Genomic DNA, 19,587 nt, shown 5'->3' with positions numbered 1-19,587 from the left:
CCAAAGTCACTTGTCTGGTTATTTTAATGTTTTTGCTATGTCAACTTGTAAAACATTTTATAGTGGCATTCCCTTGAGTGCTGGTGTAAATTAAATTCTTGCGTAATTCTTCTGACCATTTCGATCAAGATCGCTAGGACAAACTCATCTTAAACTTGAGTGCTATGTGTTGTGAAAAAACACTTTCAAAAGCACTAAATTTTTTCAGATTAGATCATTAAGAATATGTTTTTCCATGACCAATTCTTACGGCATAATATCTAATTAGATGTTATTTTATCATTAATTTAGAATTATTTAATCACATGATATTATTTATATACTCGATTAGATATTTAAAACTGCAATAAAACTATGTGTACCCACTTTGGGTACACAAATATGTACACATTTATATGTATCATCATGTGATTGGATGATTTTAAATTAAGAATAAAACAATAATCAACCATATGATGACACATATGAGTGTGTATACATTTGTGTATCCAAAATGGGTACACATAGTATTGCTCTGGGTATACATGATTTTATTGATCTGTACATACAAAGAACCTTTCTTCCACCTTAACCTCAATCTCCAATTGTTATTTTTAAAGATAAAAGGTAACTCAGCTCCAAGCTTTCTGTAAACGCAAGAACAAAAGGGAATTTGAGTAAAAGAATTTGGGGCCACAAAGCAACTTGTTCAACGTCCATACTGTTTATGAACTTGAAGTTCAAGAGAACTGATCCTAAAAAAAAGTTGGTGTCGACATGCACTTGGGACTTTCATTAGAAGTGGTCCGTCTAAGCTTTTCACCTGCACAACACCCTTTCAGGACAAATTGTTCCTTTCATTTCGCTAAGAAAATAGGTGGAATAACCATTTCCCAACCCGAGGTGAAACGAAAGATTCTCACCTTTTGATTTTGAAAAACAAACATCTTTCTGTCCCTTCATCAAAGTTGGTAGTTAGTTTTAAAGAATATTTGTGTTTTTGTGGAAATAATTGAATAAGAGTACTATCATGTCTACCCTAATAATATAAACAAATCACATTTTAATCCTAAATGTTTTATTTTTTTCTTTTTTCCCATTTTCACTTCACCCATAAAACTTCTTCTACTTCAATCGAGAATCGCACCAATTTTGTGTGATTCAAAAAAATTACACTGATCTTCATCAGTGATGAATGTCGCTAGTGATTGTTAAATTGTAAATATTTTTATTCTAAACAACTTTTAATTGAAAATAATACGAATCAAAGAGTGAAAAAATATTCCCTAAAAATTTAAGGACAAAATGATATCTAATTTGAGGGTTTTTTTTTTTCGAAATATTTTCAATAATTTTTAAAAAATTAAACAAAATTTTTAACAAATTCATATACTGATAAAAAAAATAACTTTTTCAAATTTAAAGAGTAAGAATTGCCATTTCATCAAACCTTGAGTGGTAAATTGTCACAAATTTCAGCTTTAGGTTCGATATCTTCTGTCAAAATTTAAGTTTTAGAAAAAGGCAGAGACAACCAACCACCACAGCTTTAACTTTGGAATTGCTGGCTCTCGGCTCGGTAATAGAACTTCAACTTTTTCCACATAGCTGCAAGAAAACTTTGATTGAAGCCCAATTTCAGAAAAGTTAGAGAGCGAGTGTTTTTATTTTTTTTGGTAGGTTAGACAGTGACTGCTTTTATTTTTGTTTTTTTGGTAAGTTAGACATGAGTGTTATTCCAAAAGAGAGAGAGAGACGGATCCACTTCACTGCTTTACATTATCATCAGCATCATCTCATCGTTATCAGTAACAATGCCTCTGCTCTTATCCCATTTTCATGACGTCACCATTCTCAGTTTTATTCTCTTCTTCCCAAGAGAGAATCATTAAAAGTTTTGGCTATAAAGGTTCTTTTAATCTTCTGCTTTCAACCTTGTTATCAGCTATTTATATTTAATAATACTCCACTTTCTTGTTAACCAACTGGCTTTGAGGGCATTTTAATGTCAATCCATCTTTAATATCAACTTGTGTGTAAATCTCATTTATTCTATAAAAGATTAAGTTCTTGTAGGGTACTCATATTAACAATAAATTCAAACCGAATCTAAATAAAGATGAGCTCAGCTTACTCGATTGATCAAAAGTCAATCGAAGAAGCTGTCAAAGAAGTAGGGTTATTTGAAATGAAGAAGAAAAAAATGAACAAAAAAAAAAACCTAGATAAGAAGAAAACTCATCAGAGAATGTGAATTTATCAATAACTTTTAAATAATCTCAAATTGGGACTACTCCTACGCAAACTTGGATTGTTCAATCTAAGTCACAATCCAAGATAGAACCGAATCAGATAATGTTTAACGCTATACCTTAGTTAATTATATTTTAAATTAAGAATAAAATAATAACTAATCAAGTTATGACACATTATCATTAATATAAACATTAATAATTATTGTTTGCGCACATGTTCTTACTCAACCCACATGGTTTAAATTCAACTCTATTGAGGATAATGCCTGTGCTTAACTTTTATATGATTAAAACCTATCAAGTCTTATTAATTGTCCAACCTAATTTAAAACTAGAACCCCAATAATAAGAGCCACATAATCATAATCCAAGACAGGAAGATATGTTCTAAGCAGCAAACAAAAAACTACAGGCACAATAGTGTCCTTTAACATGAAAAGACCTTCCAAGTATCTTTCAGACCCATCCAATCAATTTAAGACTTCAACAACCCAGAAAGCTAACAAACAAAACCTCTTCTATTTGCATTGGTTCAATAAAGCACAAAAACTTACCTCACAGAAAAGAAATTTTCATTGGTGGGGCAAGGGAGTCTTTTCTTGTCACTGTGTTTCTGCAGCAAATAATAATATCATTATGGGCAACTGAGGAGGTCTAGTTTTATAACATAGAAATAAAATAAAAAAAGACTGAGAAAAAAATACAAGTGGCTCTTAATGCACTTCTACTGTACATATATTTGCCCACTACATAATTAAAAGGGAGGACAGAAGCCCCAACATGAAGACACCCACAAAGATTTTCTTGCTCAACCGAAAAAACACAACTAAAACGGAAAGATACTTCCCCAATTTTATTTTCAGCCTTTATCACCATTATTGGCAATTCTCTGGCCCCAGCAAACATAAAATTATCATAGGCAGTTACATTAGAAAAAGCAAATCCTGCCACCACTCACTTCATATCTTGATTCAGATCCAGCAAAGCTTATCATTCACTCACTTCTATCAACACCATGTACATGGTTTCTACTCCAGCCTTAAAGTATACATGCACCAGCCTCAAATCTACTCCATCACAAGGTAAAATTTCCGAAAAACTATTCTAACCATAAAGATAATCTCAACCAGATGATTAGCTCTACACAACCAGAAAACTAACAGCACTTGATGATGTGGCAATTCAAGTTGTTAAATTAGGGGGGAGGGGGTGGTAAAGCCATAAAGGGGATCCATCACAGGAAATACAAGTTGCAAGATTATGATTTTGACTTGCACAAAATTGTTATTGAACTGTCAACCTGAGTAACTACAAAGGGAACCATGTAAAGTCGATTTAATTCGAGGTGGGAAAACGGAAAAGGAGAAATATGAAAATGGGGAATCCTAGCTTGACAAAGAAAGCAGTAACAGTGATGAAAGCAATGTTCCATGGAACACATAGCATCAACTAGTGGGGCTACAGAATTGAAATGAGATAAAATAAAATAAAAAACAATTTCACTACCTTTCTATTGTGATACTGATACCTCTCTCCACTTATATCCTCTCTCCATTTGAACCAATTCTCCAAAGAGTAGGTTACAAGAATTCCACACAGCCACACTCTGACACCCTTAATGAGTTTGAGGTTTATAGAGAAATGATTTTAGAGAGAGATGAAGCAACTGAAACAACATCCAACAGGAGCCAAGGTGACTTGAGAAGAGAAGGTACGCACGAAGAAAGAGAAAATGAAAATCCAGGGGAGTGGCTGAACCTGAGATTAGGTCAAAATTCAGTTTCAACAGGTAGAGATTATGACTCACGATTAAGACCTTCTGCAAAGATTTTCTCATGTAATTTCTGCATGAGGAAGTTTTTCAGTTCACAGGCACTAGGGGGCCATCAGAATGCCCACAAGAGGGAGAGAGGTGCAGCTAGAAGATATCAATCCCAGAGAACAATCACAATGATGGGTTTGCCCATGCACAGTGCTATGGTCCGATCACTAGGTGTCAGAACCCATTCACTTGTGCACAAGCCAGGCAGAGATGGAACTGCACTTGTAGGAAGGTTTAATGATGCTTATACAGGGTTTGGAATGGCATGTACACCCTACATGCTGGACGATGCAGTGGATGTGATGTGGCCAGGCAGTTTTCGCTTGAATCCCCAACCACAAGAGCCACCATCAGAGCCTCTCAAGCTTGATTTAAATCTCCGACTGTGATCTATCTGTTGTATTACCAAATCGAGAATCTTCTTTTACCATCTTTTCTACTGGAAGAGTTCTTGATTTGTTCATCCATCAAGTAGAAACTAACTTAGGTAGAAACCATTACTTTGCAAAGTTAATATCTTGGATGGTGATTCTGCCTACTGAACTAGAAGAGAAACCATGAACTCCTATCTAGTATGCCAGTTGTAGAACAAGAAAACCTAAGAGACAGCCTTTTCAGTTATTTTTTATTTCTCAGTGCTTAAATAAATCCTGGTGGCCTATACTTACATGTCACCGAGTCTGTAAGGTGGTTTCTCACCAAGTACATGAGGTGGTTTCTCACCCACCCTAATATCAACTTCTAGTTTTGTTCAAATTCATTATCCCCGGTTCAACCATAGTTACAAAGATTTTCACGAGAAAGATATTCACAGGATCAGCATCAGCATCATCAAGGAAAATTACAACTATTTGCATAACAATCAGGGAAGCTGACTGTTATTGATATCCAATAACTATACATCATGAGATTCACTGAACCAATTATTATTCAATATTTTGGTAAAGGAGTGATATTATATGCTACAGGTAAAGTTATGTTAACCTGGTTGTAGTTGCAATAGTTGCAATCTTGACAAAGCTGCAGCACTAGACCTTAAGTTAATCTCCAAGAAGTCGTGGCAGAAAATGAAATATATGATACTTTTCACTTCCTAAATGGGTCTTTCTGACTGGTATGTTTACATACCCCATTCAGTCTGTTCTTCTTACCTTAATCTATTGGGTTGTCTGAAGGTCATTCTATCCCAAAGAAATATTTATCCATTTGCATAAAAGCAACCATGTCCAAGAGGAAAATACACAATTCGTTGTCCTAGCTAAATAAATTGCAGCCATTAAATCTTACAATCTCAGCTCATTTTTTAAAGGCATTTTAAACTGAATTTGTTAGAATTCTATGAAGACTCTTAGAACATGAGAAAAAATGGTTCTATGTTCCCAATTTGATTCAGTATGTCAGTTTTATAGCAAGAGCCAATTACAATATGATAACATGTTATCAGTTTGGTCTATACTAATCAAAGTCTGATAGAAATCAAGTATCCAAACCTTTTACAATTTATTTATTTTATAATTTTTATATTTTAGTCAAATCGTTAAAGCTTTTAGTTGAGGTTTCCTAATTTCTTTAAGACTTAGGAGATTACATTACTAATATTAAAAAGGCAAGGAATTTTATTTTCTTTTGGTTATGTTTTAAGGCGATCAGGATTTTTATGACCAGGCTTCTCCAGGTACTTATTGGCTTATCTTGAAAATTTAGAATTGTTTCTCATTACGACTGAGCAAATAAATAGGCTTTAAGTTTAATGCTGAAAATGGCTTAAGATGAATGCAAATAACAATATTTTCCCCCTCATGACTCCTAATTTCTTTTTTCTCTATTCCCTACTTGTTATTATTTTTTTTTTTTCTCCCTCTTTGTCTTCCATTAAAGAGCAAATTAGTTCCCAATTTAAGAGTCCTATTAGTCTAAAGATTTTTCTAGCGGCTCAAGTGCACATAAACTTACAACTTTCATCAAACAAGACAGGAAACTTAAAAGCTTAGGTATGATTCTTTAGGTGTGGCTTCTCATATCAATATTTTTCTCTCCAAACAAGTCTCTTTTACAGTCTGCACCAATTCAGACATGAAATTGTTCAAAAAGAAACAAGTTAAACATATGCTACTTCCATTTCTGAAACCCACTTTCTTGCTCTTAACACCCTAAACCTTCTGTTACTTTACAAATTTTTATTCTCACCCTGTAGAACTAAACCAACATAACACATTATAGCAGTCTTACCACCATACCAAAAACAGGAGATAAGCTATGTTACCTATAAAATAAATGTTTTGAGATTCTTCAAGCATATTGCTTTTATTCTAATATTCCACAAATGCTTCAAACCTAGAAACTAGTCTCCTAGTTTCCAAGACAACTCCAGTTCACAACTGCTTCTACTCCCACACTTGCCTTTATGAACTGAAGTAAAAAGTCAAAAGTGCGAATTTGTAAATTAGTAAAAGCAATCATATGGTTATTCTTGGTTACCATTAAAGAATTATCAAGCAAAAGAGTTAACAAAGCATATATCAAAACCAAGGAAACAACAATTTTCTGTCTGTATAGAACCCACCTAAAAAGACAACAAATTCACAACAATCACAACATTGAATGATCTGGATCCTTTTGCTTATGACAATTTACAATCCTATAAGTTACCAGAGACTTTAAGCTTTTGGGTCCTATGCATGATGACAGGAAGCCTCTGGCTGATGATGCTTGGGTCACCATATGCAGCAGAATCAATAGGATACCCTTTCTGCACCATAAAAATGAAGAACCAATGCATTGAACACTTATAACACATTATAAAAATATGTATTTCTGCCCAAAAAAAAAAAAAAAAACTGTCACCATTCATATCCCACCTAAGTAGGTTCAAAATCTCAACAGGAAAAAAATAAAAAAAGAAGATTTGTATAGATATATTGAAAAACATAGTACTTGTGAAAGCCAAAACAAGAAGCCTTCATCAACAGTCAATCTGGTCAATCAAACATGGCAGATGTATTATACTATATATATGGGAAGATAGGATGAAATTTTTAGCCATTAAATTTTGAGAGTACTAGAATCCAGTTGGCAAGGAGCATATTTCAACTTTACTCAGAATTTTTAGGCAATCAAACTTCAATACAAAATTTGTCCATACCAAGGAGAGGTTCCTTCATTGAATTTGTATAATCATTTTCTCTCAACAAATAAATCTCTAACAAAACTTTTCCTTAGAATATGTTATACATATATTTCTCTCAACCAAACTGTTCTTCCACTCCAGTACCACCAAAGCTAAAAACAGTTATTAACAAAACCCTTTGGCACCCCAAAACTATGAAATATAAACAAAGACGAAACTCCTTAACAAACATTAAAATTATGGAAGGCAAGTTTATTTACTGAACACACAAAAGAGAACTCTAAAAGTTTTCTGATTATACATAGACACACTTGCAAACAAATTAGGTTAGGAAGTTGAAAACTCACGGTAGATAAAGCTTGAAAAGTAGCCTCTCTCCAGCAGCTCTCACGACGAATGATAGGGTTTCCACTACCACCAAAAGAACAATGCATCCTGGTGTCCCTTAATCTCATAAGTACTCCATCAACTCTAAGCTGTAGGAAGAAGAACTGGTTCAGTGACTTAAAACAAACAAGTATAAGAAACAGCAAGCACAAGTGAACAAATGATATATAGTCTAAGCAATATCTTGTACAGTTTATACAACCATACCCAAGCAACCAATAGATTGGAGCCAACAAAAGATATATATATATAGCAAGAAACAAATTCTTCAATAACTTTGCTTAGCCTGACAACAAATATGTAAGAAATAATAGAATTAGAATGGAATAACTCACCCAAAATCGCAAGAGAAGGAACCAACCACTTGGCATGACTCTCTGATGGACAAAAGGAATTTTCATCAGTTGAATGAAAAGCATATCATCCCATACTAGAAACAACAAGCCATTAATTCAAGATTTACCACTTTCACAGTCAGTAGTGACACCCCATTATCAGCCAATTCATCTTCATATAAAACTACCTGTAAAATTTGAAGTATTACTTTCATAAAGGTTGACATACCAACTGAAGAGAACTAAAAGATGAAACATATATGTCAATTACCCATAGTTATAACCCAAGAAACCCACCTCATCATAGAAAAGAATAGGTTCTTTCGATGCCAATGCAACCATGTCTATATGCTCCTCACAGTCCTCCCACTGGAGTCTGGATCTTGCCTCCAAGATTTTCCCACTTCCATGCTGTTCAGAACAAACACCAAAGATATAATGGCATCACTATTCATGTGAATCAAAGAACAGTATCCATGGTGGTAATCTCTCATTATAAATCCCTTAAGTTTCCATAATATGTAAGTATCAAATATGTGACCAGAAAGGAAGTATATATCTACGAATTAGAATAAAAAGTGCTATTGCACATGCCAAATTATATAAAAAACTCAGATTGGAACAAGATTCTAATTAAAATTATGATAGGAGATTTGCAAAAATAGTATAGATACATAGGAAGCAGAAACCTTCTCCATACTGACCTCAGTTGTTTCACTTCCACAATATGGTGTAGTGAATGTATAGTCATAATCTAGTATCACCTGCTCAAATGGTTTGCTACAAATAAAAAAAGGTTCCATGAGACCACAGTCCAGTTTCTCTCAGTCAGACGATCTTAGTGGGTAACAGTCAATTAAATGCAGATCAAGAGATCTGAAACGAATGCTGAGTAAATGGCGTGCACTTACTAGTCATCTGTCATTCATTAGCTATCCCTATTTACATATATCTACTATCAAAAAAGAAAGAAACATGTTTGCAGTGATTACCTCCTGAATTTCCATTGTGCAGCAGCAGGTACTTCAACTGGTGGCAAACCTTCCTGCTTCCACCCACCTAAAGCATCAAATGCATTAAAATGAATCTTAGTACCACTTTTAACATGTTTAAGAACCAAACAACTCTCCCCAAAAACCATCTCCGGCAAATGCGTTGTCCCCAGCTTTTGTTCCCATCTGCAACCACATCAAGGGACCACATTTACAAACCATAAACCATCTCAAAAATCAAAATAACAGCAGCAAAATTTTAAATTAGACATATAGCATTACCACAGTGGAAAGAATACAGAAATAACAGACTCAAAATACAACTTGAACTTATGATCATTATTTAAAAATTAACAGGAGTACGTTATTCCGCTAACTCGTCACTGTTCCCAGCAACATAGTTAAGCTAATTCCATTAATTTGCTAGTTTGAAATTGGATAAAAATATGCATTAGAAAATAATACAAGTAATTGAAGTATGAGAAGATATGAGAGTACTCTTGAACAGTGGAGGAATTGAGAATGGCCCCTTTGCGAGACTCAATCTCCCAGCCGTGAATCACAAGTCCACGGCGTCCGTCGGTCAACGGTTCGGCACCAGCTGCTTTAAGGTCCTTCTCATCCACCTCCAACTCCATCATCACCGATTCCATCCCTTTTGCACAGCTCCTTCACTTGATTTCCCTGTACCGTTATGTTTTGTTTTGGGTTGCTCGATTAGGACTCGTTGCTGCGTGTGTCTTTTTATCTTGCTTGGTGAATAGCCACTGCAAAGACCCGGTATAAGCGACTCCGAATTTTAACGGGCGGGTAATTAGTGACGCATGGCCCGAATAATAAATGTCACCCCTTAGGTTTAATTAAGGTAATTATATGAAGGCAAAGTTCAATTAAGGGCTGACAGGAGACTGATAAATTGGAATTTAAATTTGTATTAAAAATAATTTAATTTAAACTAATTCAAATATGAATGTTTTTATTAATTTATTTATAAAAACGAATATAATCAATAATCTCAAACTTTGTTCAAACTAAAATCAAATTTAAATTTCAACAACTCAAATCTACCCCAATCCTTAATCTAATCAAACAATAAATATTCCTTAATATTTGAGAAATAGTATAAATTTCCTATCGTAAAACATTAGAATTTAATAAGTAATGAATTAACAAATATTTATATAATTGTCTTATACCATATATTTTTAGTGTTTGAATTCGAATCAAATAAACTTGAACTCAATTACCAAACAAATTATTCTTAGATAAGTTCGAATTTAAGCTTAAACTAAAGATGTTATACTATCAAACTCAAGTTTAAGAGTGTTCAGCTCGTCAAACTACTAAACTTAATCCAAAATAACTAATACAATATTGTTTCACCCAATATTCATCAAAACAAAATCATTTTGATGAGAATTGAACCAAGTTTGAGTTGGGTTAAATACTATAACTGAACTTGAGCTTGACTTAAGAGAAACTCGTCAAGATAAGGCTTAGAGACGACCTTAATTCATTCAAACCGAGACAAACTCAAACTCAGCTTCATTTGAATTAAATTCAGTTCTAATTTATTTTAACAATAAACACTTAGTGGTACAAAAATTTTAACTATTACTGAGAATTAGATTCAAACTGAACCAAACTCGAGCTTGCTTCAATGAGTCAAGATCAAACTTGAGCTCACCAAACTCACTTCAAAAGTGTTTCAGCCCAACTTACTTGAGAGGAGTTGAACTCAAAACAAACGTTAAACTCAATTCGAGACTAAACTAACTTCATTTTAATATGTATTAGAAAAAACAATGTTTTACTTAATTCGTATCGAATTTTTCAAACTTGCGAGCTTTCTCCTAAAAACTTGAGCTCAAACTCAATAACATTAAACTTGATTCGAATTCAACCCTTATTGTTATGACTATAAGGGGATTACTACAATCTGAGGGGATTGCTGATACTAACCCTTACAATTATAGAAATAATCTTTTTCCATTAAATGTTTAAGAAATTATAAAAAAACATGGATTAGAAAACTAAGTTGTGGATCAAAATAAAAACAAAATTTAAGCTCTGAGTTCTTTTCCTCGGTTAAAACATTAAGGTAATACCTCATGGAACTGTGACAGAAATATAGATTTTTAAACATCTAAATGCCTTTTGGCTACAATTTTGCAGCAACCCTGGGAAATCCAGGCAGCCTAACCTACAAACAAAGTATCTATTAATCATTCGCTACAGCTCAACCAAAACCCAAAGAATGACACTGTAAAATGCGTGAGCCTCACTGGTCTCCATTGAAACAAGTCCACATATTTGAGAATTTATCCAATAACCACATAAAGCATGAAAATTGAATATGAGCCAGATTGATTTTAAACAGATTATTGCAGAGATATTTAGCATCCTTGCAATAGGTTAAACAACTTACCCTGCAGGAGGAAAACCCGAGAAGAAGCCGATTAAAAGCACAGAACAACAATTCCTATGATCTTGGAATTACGTTCACAATAGCAGGTAACCTGTCAAGACAGTCCATCTGCTCACCTCACAAGATATCACCTTTGAATGAGGTCAATGGTCATAATTGTTCATCTAGGTAGATCAAAAACTTGTTTTCTCATACATCGGTTTTTCTTCTTCTTGTCTGAGTCAGGCTGCTTGTCTGTGATTCTTGAGCTTCCGGTGAATCAGCTGGTAGATCTGATGCCTGATGACCCAATTTCCCCTTTCTCATTCTATTTCTAGGTTTTGGGGCTGTAGACTTTTTTTGATAAGTTTTTTTAGTCCCCAATCTGCTATTCATTAGATCTCCCCTGATATGATCCATATCGTGAACAACTGCCTTAGATGATTCTACATTTTCAGCTCCACGGCCAGTGGAAACTCTTCTGCTTTGTTTCTTGTTTGACAGAGGCAAGGAGGTGCTCTTTTCTGAAGTACTTATGCCTAGTCTTGCATCCATAGAGGATGAATGTCTGAAATTCCAACGAGCATTCTCAAACCATTTGCTAACCTGAGAAAGGAAAACAACATCCAATAAATGAAAACTCAGATGTTCACTATAATATTCAAACCTCCGAAATGCAACAATGTTTGTTAAAGCAATGAGATAATTTATAACCTGCGAAAAAGTAAGTCCGAGTTCTTTTGCCAAAGTTTCTTTTGCTGTTCGGTCGGGATACTGATTTTCCTTGAAGGACTTGTAGAGACTCTGCAGAGCAAGCAAACAAATCATCAACTTAGCTCTACCTCCTTCATGCAAGACATAGAGAGAGTGAGAGACTCAATCAGGAAATTCACAAAGGAATTGATTGTCCTTGGCAATGAAGCAACAGCTCAGCACAATAGGTTTTTTTAATTTTATGAGCTTTTTTGTAAATTAGCCCCAAAAGAGAGACAGATAAAGACAGAAAGAATTCAAACGAGCTTAAGTAGCATAAGATTATGTGTGTCAACACAAAGCCTAATTGCTTAAGAGTTTACTTTCTATACATTTCCTATTTTTATTTTAAAAATATTCTAAAAAGGGTTAACTTTTTTTTATGCAATTAGATTTCCAAAAAGGTGAACAAGTTGTCACATAAATGAGGAAAAACTTGCAGGAATACAAAACAGATCAATGCTTTTTGAGCAGGTCTAAGAAAATATCAACAAGAATCAAAATTTTGCGTTAAATTTGGAGAATAGTTTGGCAGACATGAAGGAAACATACACTGCAGCAAAGCTCAGCAATAAATCAAACTGTTTTTGACCACTACATCGGTAGCTGCTGTTGACCCTATTTCAAGTTCAAACATACTTTCCGTTCTACATGATCTTAGTAAATTTCTGCTTTTCTATTCTACTATATGTTAGTAAGTTTCTGCCTTTTGCCCTCAAGCTATTGGGAGAATCTACCAAAGCTTCACTGCCTCCATAGAAATTGCAACAAGAAAATTACTGGCGTCTCAACAACATTAAATATTATTTGCTACTACAATCCATGTTAAAGATGAAAAAACCAATAAAATAACCCAATATCACATTAAAGGAGTAAACAAGTATAAAAACCCTATTACCTGAGTCACACTTTCACCCAGTCTTCTAGATGATGACGTCTCAGCTCTACCACTAGAACCAGGTGTAGAGGAACGTTCATGTGATTTAGCTGGTGGTGTCTTCGTAGTTTCAGAGCTCAACTTTTGACGAGTTTCTCTGTTAGGACATTGTTCAGTCTCTTTTTGGTTTCCTTTTATATCTCTGTTTTGCTTTCCACTCCTAGGAATAGGAGCATTTCCATTCGGTGACACTGGAGAACCTTCTGCAGTCCTCTTTGTCCTTTTTCTTGGCCCAATGTCATCAGTCCAATCTTCATAATCACTTGAATCAGAAGTAACATTTTCATATGTTTCCTTTCAGTATCAGAAAGGGTAAATAAAGATTAGAAAACCGAAAAGAGAAATGAAATAAACAAACCGGATGAGTTCAACAAAAGCACATCAACATCTGAATCACTGTAATTTAAAATTAATAAGCACATGTGAATGAATGAATTTTAAGCATCCTAAAACGTACAAAACTAGCATGATTGTATGACAAGGTAGATTATACATTGACCAAAAAGTATATCATACACAACATGCAATTAGATGAATTTAGACACGGTAGATCTGTATTATTATTGATGTGTTGTGTAATACATGATATATAAGCTATGCATCAAAGTTCAAAAAAATATCACACAGAAATTTCTGAGAATCCATACTGAATTCGTTCAATATTTGACAGTTAAAGCCACCATTAAGTGTCAAGACTAGTCCATGCTTACACACACTCACACATGCATGGGCATATGGTCACAGTTTTTGGGCTTGCTGAATGGGAAATACAACATGACCAAAGGAATAACAGAGACAATGGTTTAGATTGTTCAAGAAGAAAAATAAATGATACCAAAAAAAATTGTTTTCACAACCATGAATAACATAACTAATATAAATGTTTGAATGCATGGCAAGTTATTAAAAATATTCATCAGGGCAAGGTAAGATGGGAAAAAGGAGGTTTATGTTTACAAGAAAATTTTCATCTGTACTTCCTGTGGAGAAGGTGAAAGACGCTTAGCTATGGAAACTTAAACAGGAAAGCTAAATCCATAATGCTAGAAGCAGTGCTTACAATTACTAAAAGGTACAGCGAATTGCATGTATACTATAATATCCAATAAGAAAAAGCAGCAGATGCATTTAACAGGAGAAGAGAATCATGACATAAAATTGGTACTTTGCAGTGACACTCACATCATATAACTTTTTGTAGTCCAACCTTTCAACACTTCTTTTCTCATAAGCATGTGCTAAACCATCTTGCCGCACTTCTAATATGGATAAAAGCTCATTATTTAAACATTCTTTGTTTCCGCCACATTTTGACATCTGCCCATTAGAATCTCCGAGAGGACTGACAGATGTGGCACCTTCATCATTTCCAGAAGACCCGTTATCTTCAATAATGGCAGCAAGATCTTCAGAATCGGATGTAAAATCAGAACTAGAACTTTCCTGTGTAATTTTCTCATCAAGTACTAGAGCATCTGGATCATATTCATCATCCTCTGAATCATCAGAAGGAAGCCCCAAGCAGTTGTTATTAGCTAAGGGCTCCACTTCATCAGAAGCAGAGAAGTAGTCAGATTTATCAGAACTTGATTCATCTCCCTGATCCTTCTCATTAGTTTGCAGATCATCAGGATCATAATCAGCATCAACAGAGTCATCTGAAGGAAGTCCAAAGTTGGGATCTTGATCATGTCCAGCTGCAGCTGCTTCAGGAAAAACCTTCTGCACATTATATAGTAGCAAGATGAGGATTGGGAAGTCATTAGAATTAGTATTTAACCAATACCGTAGAGAGAAAAGGTTTTGACAAAGACCTCCCAATTGTCAGTGATAAAAAGATTTGTTCCCTGTGACTCATTGACTGAGTCAATGCAGTCAACCTTGCAATCACATCCAGGGCACAACCAACCCTCATCATCAGGAGGAACTATAAGCAAAAAGAAACTCATATAAATTGACAAGAAGAAAATAACCCAAGGATCTATACTATCAAGTAGGTAATAAGGGTATTACTATCTTCTTTTAACAAAGGTGGTTCCAGGCAGAATTGGTGGAATCCGCGATCACAGGCACCATCACATAGTATGATATCATTGTCAGTAGACAAGTCTTTGGACCCACATTTTGCACAGAATATCTGCCATAGAAGGATTTCACATGTGAGAATTTAAAATCCCTAGATACAGATTGTTTATACCCAAAATAACAACTTCATCAGTGAACACTGAATGTACTATTAGAGGAAAAAAGTTCTCCTACATCTTCACTGTCAATCTGTCCATCAGAATCAAATAAAGATTCTGGAAACTGCCCTTCAGCACAAAGTGAATCCAGATGTTGAAATAAATCTCTAATTTTCAATTTTAGTCGAAGAATTTCAGATGTGGCTCGTTTAAGTTCCTTCTCTGGCTTTAATTTTTCAACACTGCAATGTTACACAAATATAACATTAAGTGACAGGATTATATATAAAACCTGGGTCTTGCACCTTATTTATGCTTATCAAATCATTCAAGATGGCATGCAATGTTACACAAAACCATTACATCTCTAGAGTGACACAAGCAAAAGCTTAATATTATCTTCATTTGCCAAACAGATGAATGCAACAAAAAGTGAACATGAAATTTCATAGCTGCATTTTTACATATATAGTCACATCAATATACAATTAATTCTTCCTATTTCTTCTTCAAGAACAAAGAAAACGTAAAAAAAAAAAGAACTAATCCAGTAATGACACAGATTAAAGTTCAAGATAAAAGAATTTGAGAGACACCAACATGATGACGATTTTATGGAAAATTACCACAAACATATATACAGCAAGTAGATATATGATGTACTTACTTCAATCCTTTCCAGCCTTCCCCAGAATATGCAGAGATCAGACTTTGTTCATAGTTAATTCTGTTCAACAAATAACCTAGATGTCTCCTGATTCTTGAATATTCATCAGCTACTATCTTCTTCTTTCTTCTCTTCTGATTTATTTTTTTGCCTCCACTAGAACTAACATCAGCCAAGTTGTTACTTGGCTCAGGTGCTTTAGGTTTCTCTTGTGACCTTGAGCGAAGAACTCTATCACTGCATCTTAAAGATCCTAACATATATTTTTTCTTTAATGATTTTGAAGCTTTTTTGCCCTTGCAGTCCAAGCAACTAGAGTTCTTTACCACATCTTTAGGTGGTGTCTGTGAATGACATGAATTTTTAACCAGGTCATCACAAGATGGTTCCAAATGTTCAACATCAGGAATCTTAATAGGAACATCAGGTTGTTTTAAATGTTCAATAGTAGAACTTTGGTTCAGAAGTTCAGAACTATCTTTATAAATTACTTCAGATTGATCACAGCTTGTGATTCCAGCAGTCAGCTCCAGTGCCTTTTCTGATGTAGGTTGTTGAGAACATGAATTTTCTCCAGTCTGACTACTCATGTTCACACCTTCAGTATGATAAATCTTGGTGACATCCCCGGCAAGTCGTTGCAAAGTTTCATTAACAGCACCATTGGTTATCATGGCATCAGTGTCTTCTAATTCATGCCGCATGATTCCAAAACCAAGCTGGTGTTTCTGTTCCAGTAATCCACTACATATAGATTCTGCAGTGAAATCATCACACCCACGTCCCAAACCAAACTTAAGTGTCTGTTTAGCATCAGTCTGACTACCCTTGCTAACACTTTCAGTAACTGCTTGCAAGTTTTCATTATCAACAGGACTGCACATGACAGTGTTGGTTTCTTTGAATTTCTCAAGTATGATTTCAGAATCTAAATGAGGCTCTACTTCTAATTTTTCAATGGGCATGCATTCAGCAGCAAATTCATTCTTCGGCACTGACAGAATTTGCTGAGAGCATGAAAAATTATTTGTTTCACTACAATTGCTCACATCTCTAGAAAATCCCTCGTTAGTGTGAAAGTTGGTTACTGGAGTATTAATCTCTTGAGACTTATTTTGCAATCCTTCAGAATAAGGCAAACCTTGAAGTTCAGGTGGCTCGCTATGTGCACATTCAGCACCAAATTTGTTTGTCTGCTCTGAAGTAATTTGTGTAGAGCATGAATCATTTCCATTTTGATAACTCACTTCTGATTGAGAAACAACCATGTGCTCGGTCTTCGCCATGACAAATGGAAGGCTAATAATGGTATATATTAGCAATTCTCTGTGTATGGTGTCTTAATGTGATAGTTACGAGACATTCAATTTAAAGAACAAATAAAAGAATATTGATGTTGACCAGATCTCGATTACTAATTGGACTAAAGATAAAAATACCACAACTCCAGTATGCTATTCGAATCTGTATTTACAACCAAAAATATGGAACACACTGTTCAAAACCAGTTTTTTCTTCAAAACTGGAAATGGAAGAACAAAACTCACCCATTAAAATGAGTATTGATTCTGTTGCAATATACACATCACATACACCTACAAGAGATATTACATATTAGAAAGCTATGATCTAACTAAGTTAATGAAAGTAACATATAAATGATGAATCAAGAAACAAACCAGGCCAAATAAGTAATTATGTACAACATAAGTTGTCCGAATAAAGCTCACCTCAACAGCTTCTCAATAACCATACTAAGCATGTAAGAAAAAATTTACAGTTCAATAAATTTTTTCCATTTAGAGAAATTCACATAAGAATAAAAACTTGTACCCATAGGTAAACAACATTCTGCCAAATGAATGACAATGTCATTCAAACTTAATATACATAGCCTGGAAGATAAGTATACTAGACCCAGGATAAAAAAGGGAGAATTGAATAAATTCATCAAAAATCAAATGCTCTTGAAGTTAATTCGCTGAAACTTGTGCCTAAAACATAATCAACATCTACTTATTTTGCACACCAAATTACTAAGAACTATCCCAAAAATGGATTCAAACTGCAAAATAAGTCTTAACAAACCGTGCTTCTACTTATGCAAATACATGTCATCAAAGAAAACCACAACATATACATGAGATATAGTTTCTAGAAGAGACGGCAAAGAAAGAAGGCATTCTACATTCCCAGAAACAAAGCCACATAAATGGACCTTGGTCATACCAACCCAAAATCAATACACTTCTTTTAATATACTTTTCTTTGATAACTAAACCAACATTCATACAGCCATCTCAAGGGTATGGAATGCCCAACTTTAGGAGAACTCATAATTACAATTATAGTGAACATTATAAAGAAGTATTAAAAAACAAGAAATATAATAAAAAGCAACACAAAAAAAAATAATAATAATCATATTAAAAACACCACATAATATAAGATGTAGCATTATTGCACCAAATTGTGAGAGAGGAGAAAAAAATGCCACATAACTTCTCTTCAGCCGCAAGCGCCAAAAACAGGTGTATTACATGGTAACATTACTATCAGCCATTGAATTTTATTAATTTCACTTCACCTACACTCTACAATCATATTCGGGCACTACAAACATTATCAGGGACCACATTTGCAACATCTACACCGATAGTGTAAAAGCATAAGCAAATTCAGATCTAAATGGTAACGGTGTTTAACACAAAAGAAGCATACATATGCCACAAAGTGTTCAGCTATTGCAGAAAAATTCTTAGCTATAAGTAGTGCAACAATCTAGCGAACAGGACAAAGAGAATTAAACCTTTGAGGTCATTCATTTTTATAAATTTTCCTCAGCTTTCTCGGCAAGGAAACAAAAGCAATTGCTAACAAAACAAAATTTAATTAAACAGCTCAGAGCTTACAAGCAAATAAAGACATTTTCACTTTCAAGCAAGCATGAAATGGAGAACTACAAGCTTATATTTTTCAACTTACCATTATTTTAATCTTCCATTAATCGTTCGAAAAATTTAACCAAAAAGAATGAGAAACGTTTCGGTAAGAAAAAACCAAATGAGTGACCTGAGCTTTGTTTTGAATCTCACAGTTTGGGAGAATATTAAGGAAGAAAATTTTGACAGGTGAATGGAATAGAGAGTGTGTTTTATTGAGAGCCGATGAATGACGAAGATGTGTTAATTTTAGAAGAAAAATGCGGCTCTTATAGTAGAGAAAGCCTCTAAATCTGGGCCACCGTCGAAGAATAGCGGAAAAAGAGAGAGAGAGTGTGATGTGTGAGGGCTTCTCCTTCTTATCTTGTGGCGTAGGGTATCCCATAGTTAATGGGCCTGGGCTTATTGTAACATATATAAAAAACTTAAAATTTTCTAAAATATATTTTATAAAAATAAAATAATAAAAAAAATTTAACAATCTATTATCATTCTAAAATACATTACAAACATCTTTACTATCTTTAATGATTTAATATGTCTTATATTATATTAATTTAATATATTTTAAAATATATATTTTATTCTATTTATATTAGATCATATAAGTAAAATTGTGTATTTTATAATACTAACAACTATAAGTTCTCTCCTTTTTGTTTTTTTATTTTCTTATTATGCAAGTTCAATTAAGGGGATATTAATTAAAATAATTATTTTATATATATAACTATTTTTTTATTATACAAATATAATCATTTTTTAATTTAATTATCTTTAAAAGAGAAAATTCTAAAATTT

General features: G+C 34.0%; 3 protein-coding genes across 8 annotated transcripts; 1 reads left to right on the top strand and 2 right to left on the bottom strand.

Annotated features, from left to right (window-relative positions):
• The first annotated feature begins 3,739 nt into the window (after positions 1–3,739).
• On the top strand, positions 3,740–4,816 carry LOC123227101 (zinc finger protein 4-like). Its single transcript, XM_044651760.1, has one exon. It carries the CDS (start codon positions 3,876–3,878, stop codon positions 4,443–4,445), a length of 570 nt encoding a protein of 189 aa, XP_044507695.1. The 5' UTR covers positions 3,740–3,875; the 3' UTR covers positions 4,446–4,816.
• A 1,683-nt stretch (positions 4,817–6,499) lies between these two features.
• LOC123227100 (TIP41-like protein) lies at positions 6,500–9,616 on the bottom strand. Of its 2 annotated transcripts, none has more exons than XM_044651758.1 (8): positions 9,396–9,616; positions 8,898–9,083; positions 8,610–8,685; positions 8,203–8,316; positions 8,034–8,093; positions 7,906–7,947; positions 7,531–7,659; positions 6,500–6,805 (listed from the first exon to the last, which is right to left on the bottom strand). In XM_044651758.1, the coding sequence occupies exons 1-8, from the start codon at positions 9,548–9,550 to the stop codon at positions 6,695–6,697; spliced, it is 873 nt and encodes a 290-aa protein (XP_044507693.1). In that variant the 5' UTR covers positions 9,551–9,616; the 3' UTR covers positions 6,500–6,694. The 2 variants fall into 2 exon arrangements, with proteins under 2 accessions (XP_044507693.1, XP_044507694.1); XM_044651759.1 differs by having other exon boundaries at positions 6,671–6,870.
• Positions 9,558–19,090, bottom strand: LOC123227099 (homeobox protein HAT3.1). 5 transcript variants are annotated; one of them, XR_006504438.1, is made up of 10 exons: positions 18,830–19,090; positions 15,845–17,439; positions 15,254–15,419; positions 15,008–15,131; positions 14,809–14,921; positions 14,177–14,716; positions 12,956–13,288; positions 12,019–12,108; positions 11,326–11,910; positions 9,558–9,664 (listed from the first exon to the last, which is right to left on the bottom strand). XR_006504438.1 is itself a non-coding variant. In XM_044651754.1 (10 exons), exons 3-10 carry the CDS (start codon positions 17,128–17,130, stop codon positions 11,515–11,517), a joined length of 3,048 nt encoding a protein of 1,015 aa, XP_044507689.1. In that variant the 5' UTR covers positions 17,131–17,308; positions 17,392–17,439; positions 18,830–19,090; the 3' UTR covers positions 10,949–11,514. The 5 variants fall into 5 exon arrangements, 4 of the variants coding, with proteins under 4 accessions (XP_044507689.1, XP_044507690.1, XP_044507692.1 ...); XM_044651754.1 differs by lacking the exon at positions 9,558–9,664 and having other exon boundaries at positions 10,949–11,910; positions 15,845–17,308; positions 17,392–17,439; XM_044651755.1 differs by lacking the exon at positions 9,558–9,664 and having other exon boundaries at positions 10,949–11,910; positions 15,845–17,143; positions 17,392–17,439.
• Positions 19,091–19,587: the final 497 nt, after the last annotated feature.

Source organism: Mangifera indica, chromosome 10, assembly GCF_011075055.1.
Source record: "Mangifera indica cultivar Alphonso chromosome 10, CATAS_Mindica_2.1, whole genome shotgun sequence".
NCBI classification, from domain to species: Eukaryota; Viridiplantae; Streptophyta; class Magnoliopsida; order Sapindales; family Anacardiaceae; genus Mangifera; species Mangifera indica.
This window is presented reverse-complemented; position numbering and strand designations above follow the sequence as displayed.

Bases quoted from the DNA above. Each gene is read 5' to 3' on its own strand.
- LOC123227101 (XM_044651760.1), top strand. From the start codon at position 3,876: ATGATTTTAGAGAGAGATGAAGCAACTGAAACAACATCCAACAGGAGC.
- LOC123227100 (XM_044651758.1), bottom strand. From the start codon at position 9,550: ATGGAATCGGTGATGATGGAGTTGGAGGTGGATGAGAAGGACCTTAAA. The intron at 8,317-8,609 runs GTCAGTATGGAG...TGTTCTGAACAG, and splicing joins GTGGAAGTGAAACAACTGAG to CATGGAAGTGGGAAAATCTT. The intron at 7,948-8,033 runs GTAAATCTTGAA...TTTGTCCATCAG, and splicing joins CACTACTGACTGTGAAAGTG to AGAGTCATGCCAAGTGGTTG.
- LOC123227099 (XM_044651753.1), bottom strand. From the start codon at position 17,130: ATGGCGAAGACCGAGCACATGGTTGTTTCTCAATCAGAAGTGAGTTAT. The intron at 14,922-15,007 runs GTAATACCCTTA...TTTTGCTTATAG, and splicing joins ACCTTTGTTAAAAGAAGATA to TTCCTCCTGATGATGAGGGT. The intron at 12,109-12,955 runs GTAATAGGGTTT...CTTGCTCTGCAG, and splicing joins TGGGTGAAAGTGTGACTCAG to AGTCTCTACAAGTCCTTCAA.